Genomic DNA, 9,200 nt, shown 5'->3' on the forward strand with positions numbered 1-9,200 from the left:
AGTGGCAAAAATTTTCATTGACTCTCTCAAAGAAAAACGCAAAAAATATCAAATAATAGAAAGAAAAACAGAAAAGATTAAACAATTTTACTGAGTTTTTGCGGTTGATATCTTCAAAGCCGACCCCCTCCTGCTTCAAAACTGTGATGCTGAATATAAAGCCAAATTTCGCGTTTAGCGATCTTGTGGTCTGTTTTTTTTTCAAAAATGAAGGCAATGGAACGGGAACAAAATAGCAATCACTTTCAAGAAAGTAGCATTATTGGTTTGAGATATTTTAAAAATTGCGCTGTTTTTAAAATGATGACCTTCGCTCCACACAAAATAAATGACTAAAGCGCAAAATGAAATTTACAAATATTTTGATATTTTATCTGCTCTCGAAAGGAAGCAATTATTGTAAACGTGTGTTTTTTTATGCAAAATTTTTGCTTGACCTTTTTTTGACTTTTCGGGTGACTTTTACGCCTTGACTTTTTGAATTTTGCGTGATCTAAAATTCTCAATCGCTCTTTCAAGCAGCTGAACTCAATTGGTGACAATTTAATACTAAAAGTCATGATAAGTGCGCTGAAATTGCTGTCGTTTTAATTGCTTGAAAGCTTAATAGTAGTCTATATTGACCTCTAATGAGGTTATTTGAAGACCTCTAGTGAATTTCTTAGTCTCATTTAGAATACCGCCCACCTCCGACTGAAGCAGGTTGCAACTGAATAGAGCTCCCACTAGTCGGTCTAAAGCAATTCTTCCGACGGTAGTCGGTTATGTTTCAATAATCTCTTTAATGACGATCAGCTCAAATACCATGAAATGGAAAACTATCACAAATATGTAAATATGAGATGTATTTTGACCATTTCAAAGACAAAGATAGAGACAAGATTAAAAATTTCGACAGTTTGAAAGAAGTCGCGAAATGTGCTACTGCCCTCGCGAAAAGCATGATCAGTCACAGAAATTCAATCTAGCGAATTGATGAACCAGAGACGTTGGACCATTGACAGCTAGCTATAGAAGAGCAGATGGTGCAAAACGTCAGAGAAAGTGGAAAAAATGTTATAATAATTTTGTGCAAGTTGTTTCAAAAAGCAAATTTACGTGCTAATGAAGTTATTTTTGTCGAGCCGTGCAAATGAAGTAAAAAATAGATCAGAAAGTTTTTTGATTTAACCGTGGTGGTCTTATATTACAATTACGTCGAAGCTTCTGAAAGGACTGCATATCTAAAGTAGCTAACGGCTTGTAGCTATTAATATTTTAAAAAATAAAAATTTTGAAAACGAAATTTCTACAAATTGTTAAAAAAAGATTTTCAGATGTGTTGAATATAATGGTTATGTTATACTGTTGAAATCTGCATTTCAAGGGCTTTATTGTGGTACCACACACATTTCTTTTGAATGCAGAAAAAAATTTTGGTATGAAGACAAAAAGCAAGCTTCGAATAAATATTCCACCATTTCTGAAGAAATGCTGGAACAATAAATGTGTTGGTCTGTAATCTCAAAGTAGCATCTGAAGTCTTAAAGTTATTACTCCCTTTCCTCGACTGAATCAGTCTACAATAGAATCGAGAACCGCCACCGATGTTATTCAGTTATATTTACTCTATTGTATGCGTTGATAGGCATATCCGAGAGCACTTAGAGAGCATAGCCAAGATTCCGGAAGAACAGATGACGAGGGAGCAGAAACACTTCCACTATTTCATCCTACATGACACTGACAAGAACCTCAAGATAGATGGGCTGGAAATATTGCACGCCATGTTCCACAGAGATGTAAGTTTTAGTCTTTAAAAAAACTTTTATATGGAGTAATGTAAATGTTGTACGTTAATCTTGTGTACAAGCTACTGGTCACCACTCTTTTGTTGAGAGAAGTTACTTATATGTCAATGTGATAGTTAATTTTCAAGTAAATTTTCTAGTTAATTTTCACGGAATTAAATCAGACTAACTTGCAAATGTCCTTTATTCGGAAGTAATCACGGTAACTGCATTTTAGTCTACAGTCAAATGGGATTCGAAAGAGATTGTGGGCTTAGTTGACAATTTGCTAATAGAACGAGATCGCAACAATGATGGATACATAGACTATTACGAGTTCAGAACCATGCTGTCTTCTTAATGTCTCATCCGGGATGGTGTTTCAGGGATCGTTGTCCAGCAGTGCCTCAATATGCTACTCATCACTGTTCAATGCCTTATATGTTAACTAATTTATCTCTGAGTATAAGTTATATAGAGTTAGTATGCTAGGTTACAGAAGCTAATGAGTATATGTAACTATATTTTTTGTTAAACAAGGTTCGACCTTTATAATTTCCTTTGAATATTGCCAAGTAATGGGATAATCGCCTACAAAGTTCTGATGAGAGTGTTACACAAAGTTTGGTACTGTTAGCAGTAATCAGATTTGATTTCCAAAAAAATAGTATGCATAATGTCATTATTGGAACTATACCTATCATTTAAATTCTGATGGCAAGTATTCAACTAATCATCTAATGGTGCTTTATTTCAGGCTCATTTTTGTCGCTGGGTTTATTGTAAAAAAACATAATCAATACATATGTGTATTATCGAATACGCGTTTAGTTATCACATTGTTTTATTTCGATATATTTATCCGTAGACAGGCTCTTTTTTTTCAAATGCTGATAAGAATTGTAAGTGTATAATTCGTAAATGAATACCAAAGATATTTAACCTTTTGATTACTTTGAGAGTCGGACGCGCCAAGTTTTAACGTTCATGAGTTCTTAAAACTTAAAATGTTGCGGTTACTGTAGAAATATCAGAGTTGTGCATTTTTTCGCCTTTTTAGTTGATTTTAAAATCATTTTAACATGAACCATTTGAGATAACTGTTCTTGACCTTGAAGTTCTCCTTCACATCGCTTTTCAGTAGCTTTTTTTTGTATATACATAGGCTGTTCTTCGCCTTCTTGTATTAAGCAAGTTCTATGCAGCCTTTTAAGAATGCGTAGAATCAGTTTTTTCTTTAGGTCAGCAATTGTGTTTGAGTTCATATATCATTTTTCAAACACTTAGCGTGAGTTTTCCCGAAATGAGATATAACATTTTGACCTTAAAGGATGTAAAGTTGGAAATTTGGTGAGAACTGGATTAGGCTATTTAATTTCTCTCGACCGAAGTTTGAAGCAGTTATTGTAAACATGCACGACTCTTTTATTAATAGCCGCACAGCGATAGCTGGGGCTATTATTGGCCTTCTCTTGGTTTTTACAATTCAAAGAATTTGAATTGTATTGGGGCGCTGTCTTTTTTTTAAAATCTGTTCACATTTTCATGATTTTCGAAGTCAAATTGGAGTAGTGATTTTGGTCACGCCGAAACAGGAAATGGAGCGAAAAAGTGGTTTTGCGGCGTGAATTTTTTTCGCTCTAATTTTAAAGTAGAGTGAGAAAACGGTGTTTGAACAAAAATTCGGTTTCTCGGTAGTGGTTTTTTGTTCACATGCGGCATTTTGACATTGATTTTCTGTTTTTTCTTATTTTTTTTTGATCCGATTTTATTAAAAATGATTTTTTCAATTCACTCATAGTCCATTCTAAGTCTAGTTTTTCTGTTTAGTCAATGAAAATTCTTTGAATTGTACGTCAGGACTTGTCCTGCTATGTTCTTTTATTTCGTCGTCATGATTTTTGTTACGACCATATGACGTCACAGCAACTTTTTGTTCATTCGTTCATGCAATTTCAACTGAATTGCATGTGTGACGTCATTTTTCGCTCTTAGTGGAGCGAGTGTTTTTGTTCATGCGCGTGATTGAATTTTTGGTCACACTTGACTTACCTCACTCTCAAAAATGACTTCATCACTTTGGAATGGACTTTTATTCACTTTAATTCAAAGAGATAAGGTCAAATGGGTGTGTCACTCTAAATGAAGGTTATTTGAGATCAGCTAATAGAGGCAATAACTTATACAGATATAGGCAATAACAGATATAAGCAATATATATAAGCAATAACTTATACAGATTTTATTTCAAAATATAACAGATCAGCCTTCAATGAAAAGACGAATTTTTTTGGTCTGTCTTTACTGTAGTTTTTTTACTGCCGATCTACGAACCTATTGCGGCTATTTTCTGGCAATCTGCCAGCTATGTTATGCAAAATGTTCGCTTGACCGTTTTCTTGAGTATATTTTCGATTTCACTTCTTGAGGGACTGTTTCACAATCGACTTTTTGTTTTCTTGAATGATTTGAATCGCGCGCATTCAGAAATTAAGTCGCTTGCTAAAATAAAACCGCGTGTTTAAACCCCTCCCCAGTCAGAAGTTTGTTGATCAAAAAGTTTCTCTAGCCTATGCCCCTATCTAAATCGTCCGACATTAATCAGTTTACGAATAGCCGCAAAGAGATAGCTGAGGCTTTTATTTGCCTTCCCTTGGTTTTTTTCGACTCGAAAAGGAGTATTGGTTTTCTTGGTTTTTTTTACCGGAAGTACTATTTGTCCAAACGGCTCTTTGAGCTGAAAGCTAAAGTGAGTAAAATTGTCGAATGAACTAAGTTTTTCTGAGCGAGAGAAGTTTTTCTGTCATGCGCTGCATTCAGCGAATGACTTGTCGACTTTGAAAAGTGTTTTTGAGAGAATGGTCATATAGAGTACCGTTTTTGGTCGTTTTTTTTCCATTTGGATCAATTTCTTGGCTAATTTGGTTTTTCGCATAAATAGTTATTGAGCAATGCTGCTTTATTTTGTAGCTCTCTGAAATTGATACAACAGAGGGCATAATTTTGAGAGCATAATGATGCGTTTTAAGTGCAAAATATGCACATATTTCTTTTTATTTAATTTTTTGATTTTATTTTTTGGGTTATTTGAACGGATTGTTTTAAGAGAATAAGAGTATTTGGCCACATCTTTTTGACTTTTCATGCAATAGGAACTGCTCTTTAACTTATTGCATTTTCGTTTTATAGAATTGTGCATGTACTAATCCTTTTTTTTTGCATTTTTTGTCCAATTTTTCTCAGTTTTAAGTTTTTTTTTAGTTTTAATTACTAGCAAGTTTTTCTGTTCACACATTTTCTTGATTTTTGAAGTCAAATTGGTGTAAGGATTTTGGTCACGCCGAAACAGGAAATGGAGCGAAAAGGGAGGGGTTTTGCGGCTTGAATTTTTTTGCTCTAATTTTAAAGTAGAATGAGAAAACACTGTTTGAACAAAAATTCGGTTTCTCGGTAGTGGTATTTTTGTTCACATGCGGCAATTTCACTCTGATTTTTACTTTTTTCGATTTTTTGGACCGGATTTTTTTGTGAATGGTTTTTCCAATCCATTCACAGCTCACTCTAGGCCTAGTTTTTTTGTTTGAATTAAATTTTCATTTTTCGCTAGTAGTTTTTGGTTATGGGTTCCAGAAATGGTATCGCCTGATCAAAATTTGTAGCCTATCAATCTACACCCCTTTAGAATGTTTATAAAATTGACAGTCTTTACTTGCCCTAACCAAGTTTGTAGCAGTTATATTAGTGGGGACTGCTTTATGCTTGAACAATTTTTCGTCCGAAACTATTGACTTTTCGTCCTCAAAGATTGAATTAACAGGTTACGCCCAGAGGGCATTAAGTGCTCTTTGATCCCAACGCCTTACTATACTGAGTATCTGGTTCACTGAAACTGTTTCGGAGACATAAATTCAGGGTTTGAAGGGCTTATAGTTGACCCCCCTTTTACCCACTCCCCAACTTTTACTACCACCCCCTCAACCTCATTGCACCCGTAACACAGCAAGCTTGACCCCGACGAGCTCACTGCCACCTCGAATGCTCACTCCACGCCCCTTCAGTTAAGCTAACGCAAGCTTCCCTAAACCGCAACAGCTACCACTGACGAACCCATCCGCTCGCCATTCGTACGATAGCCATTCGCTGACGGTATTCGGTTATGCTTGTAGTTTTTGGGCAGTTGTTTCGGTGAAAGTTACAACGCAAAAAAGCTTCATGGAACAATAACATTAAAGGCTCTGCCGCTGTTTTCCAATAGGATCTGTTGGTGATTAATGCGCTAGTTGTGACCTCCAGGAATAGGTTGCCTTGGTGCTGTCCTTTTTGTTAGCATTTTTTATTCGTTACAGATAAAAATTTAGATTTTCAGAAGTAAAATTTGGTAAAGCACGAAGAGATTACAGCGATGTGGTTTCTAAGCTGGCGTTACTACTATAATATATGCAGTTTGTTTTGAAATTGATTCGAAAGCATTGGTTTTATCTGAAAACAGCAGTTTTTGAAGTTTTTTGTGCTATTTATTTTAACATGATTCTGTTTGTATGGAATAGAACTAAAATTACTCTAAATTGGTAAATTCGCAAATCTTCACCTGATGATTTGTCTTCGTGGTAAGAAAATATTATTTTGTTGTATAATCTAATTAGAGGCTAACTTAAAAATCAATTGGAATTGTTTCCTAAGTGTTTCGAAACTATTTGTCTTAAGTTGTTGAACGTAAATTTTCGTAGTGTGAAATTGTTAATTTATAAGCTTAATTTTTGAGTGAGGTCCTAAATTCCAAATTTGCTCTGAAAATTATTCATATTTTTTATGATAATTTTTTCCCATACGTTTTTCCTGTCGAAGTATGTTTTAATAGTGTCTATTGGCTTTTATGTTGCTTTTGGTTCAAAGTTTTTTTTGACGTTTTGGCATTGAAGGAGTTGAAAGTTGAAGTATTTAATACCGAAAGAGCTAATCAAAAGTAGAAACGGGATAAACCTATAAAAGCCGGATTTCAGATGCCCGCTATTGGAATTTTTGTTCTTTGAAGTATTAGTATTGATACTAGCCATTGTATCCTCTCATAATGAAACAGGAGTATGTTTGAATACGGAATGAAAGGAAAAGTTCGCACTATAATTGTTTTGTGAAATAATCAGTCTTTTCCATTTTTTCTGTTCTTTCAATCGCAATTGGGGTTGTGGGAATCAAAGGCAGCTATTTTCCGCTAATCGGCGGGGTATGTCTTAAAGTCTTAATAATGGTGTCTAATTACCTCTAATGGCGTCATTTGAAGGCCCCTACTGAACTCCTTAGTCCCACTCCTCCAGGCTACCCCCCCCCCCCCGACTGAGGTAGCAGGTCGAAATAGATTACAGCTCTCACAATTTGTACGAGAGCTGCTCTTCCGATGTCGGTGGGTTGTGTTTGTAGATTGTATGCAATACAAACGTTAGTGCCCCCGTGGTAAAGGTCTGTGTGAGAAGTGTTGATGCCTTAACAGTCTGGGGGAACTAATGGGGGATTTCTGCTGATCAAGTTTTACTCTTCGAAGAGTAGTATTGGTATTACACAGGTTTTCACAATTCGGAGTTTTTCATGACGAATTTTGACCTTTTCGAACTTTCACCTGTTCTTCAACGTTGACTTCTGTTTTCGAAAAATTACACCCCCGCCTGCACCAACGACGAACCCTTCCCCAACCTACCTACCTACCCACCAACATACATACTCCGCCTACCACCCACTAACCATATATTGCTTGGTTTTTCTTTCTTGATATTTCTGAAATAGGTAGGGTTCGTTAAAGTTTTTATGGCACGATTCTTCTAGTCGTTTACTGTATTCTACGGGCTATGCTTTTTTCCCATAGTTTCATCAATATTCAAAAACATTGAAAAGATATGAAAAATAACGAAGTCAGTCATCCTGTTTTTTAGATTTTAATTGATGTTAGATAGTGTTTTATCCCATTTTAAAGTAGCGTAACAATTAGTATATGTGCACGAAGAATGGAAGTGAACGCAGAATCTTCAAAGGGAGAGAATTATTTACCACGGGAGCGTGCTGGGCTACAAGAGGTGCCTGCCCTCTTCAGTGAACAGGAAACAGTGCTGAAGCCAACCAACAACTACGTCAGTCCTGTTGAAGTGTCAGATTTGGAAAAAACTATCCAGCAACAGAGTGGTAATAAAGGAACTCCCGTTTCTGTTTATACTACAGAGCAATTGATTTATATGGTGTACCAAAATGGCATAATAATCCAGCAGCAAATGCAACTTCTTGCACACGCTGTACAGACCAACAATGTGAACCATTTGATCAATGAAACAGTAAGAGACTCGCCTTACTTCGCCCGAAAGTGTGCTGTCAATACAAACAAGAAGCACAAAAGTTTCTCAACTGCCTTGAGCTGCAACCAAATTCAATCCGATCATTTCAATTGTCTTTTGTTGCACGGTATGAAACCGAATGTGGTGGCTGGTAGAAGATACTATTATGAGGACTTTTTGGAAACCTTTGGACGTGGGCCGCTAGAGCCGCCTGTGCAATTGGAAGCATCAAGGGACTCGCGACCCTGGGCTAACGAAGGCAATGACAGCTATGATAGTATTGTGGCTACGCTGCCCAGGTATCATAGAGAGCAAAATAGAAGAGCACAACTTGGATTATTTTATCTGTATAATTGAGCTTTACCACAATTGGGATACAAATTACGCTACTGTGGAAAGTTCTTTTGGACTGTAGTATAAATTGAATGGTCGAACTTTGTAATTAAACTTTTGGTTCCTGAAGATTTGAATTTGTTCTTATTGTTTTATACTAACACGGATCTTTTTGTAAAAACTATTCATTAAATGCGATTTTGATGAACAAATTGCAAAACAAAGCAATCAGATAGAAAAAGATCTGGAATGTGGTACCCATGTTTATTTTATTGTTTTATCGATCGAGATTTGTTTTTGTGTGGCTAGTCTATTCTTTCTGTGCTGTCGAACTGAAAAATTTGATTGCTCCATGTGGGAAAATTTATAGTTCACATAATTTATGAGAATTTGTTATATATTTATGCCTCCATGAACCAGTTGTTGCTCAAGCTGTTTCGCGATAATTTTTTTGCTCAAGTTGTTTGACTTTCTCCCCGGAAACGAGTCCGATTTATCTGACATAACATTTAGGCAATGAATCGAGCTGCGTTAAATGAATATTGCATTAAAACAACAAGATATGGTTGCTGTATAGATAGTGATAAAAGGGGTAGGGTTGAATAAAGTTATCAAACTAGGATCTTCTGTGCGATATTAATCAAGTTCTCTCGATAGTCTGAGTAGTAGTGCACTCTAGTTCCTTTCTAAAACCAAGAAGCCTCATAAAAATACTTAAGCGTATAAGATTTTAAGATTTCTTGTTAACAATTTAATTTGACTGAAAACTATAACGAAAATTTCC

The 9,200-nt window shown here is 35.7% G+C and overlaps 1 protein-coding gene across 1 annotated transcript in view; it reads left to right on the forward strand.

The window, feature by feature from the left end:
• The window catches only part of LOC142336147 (multiple coagulation factor deficiency protein 2 homolog), a 548,941-nt gene extending 546,298 nt beyond the window's left edge, over positions 1 to 2,643 (forward strand). Inside the window, exons 3-4 of the mRNA XM_075384738.1 lie at positions 1,628 to 1,781; positions 2,008 to 2,643. Coding sequence (XP_075240853.1) covers positions 1,628 to 1,781; positions 2,008 to 2,130 — 277 coding nt within the window. The 3' untranslated portion in view covers positions 2,131 to 2,643. The remainder of the gene's footprint in view (positions 1 to 1,627; positions 1,782 to 2,007) is intronic.
• Positions 2,644 to 9,200: the final 6,557 nt, after the last annotated feature.

Source organism: Convolutriloba macropyga, chromosome 3, assembly GCF_964194025.1.
Source record: "Convolutriloba macropyga chromosome 3, txConMacr16.3, whole genome shotgun sequence".
Classification (NCBI taxonomy): domain Eukaryota; kingdom Metazoa; phylum Xenacoelomorpha; order Acoela; family Convolutidae; genus Convolutriloba; species Convolutriloba macropyga.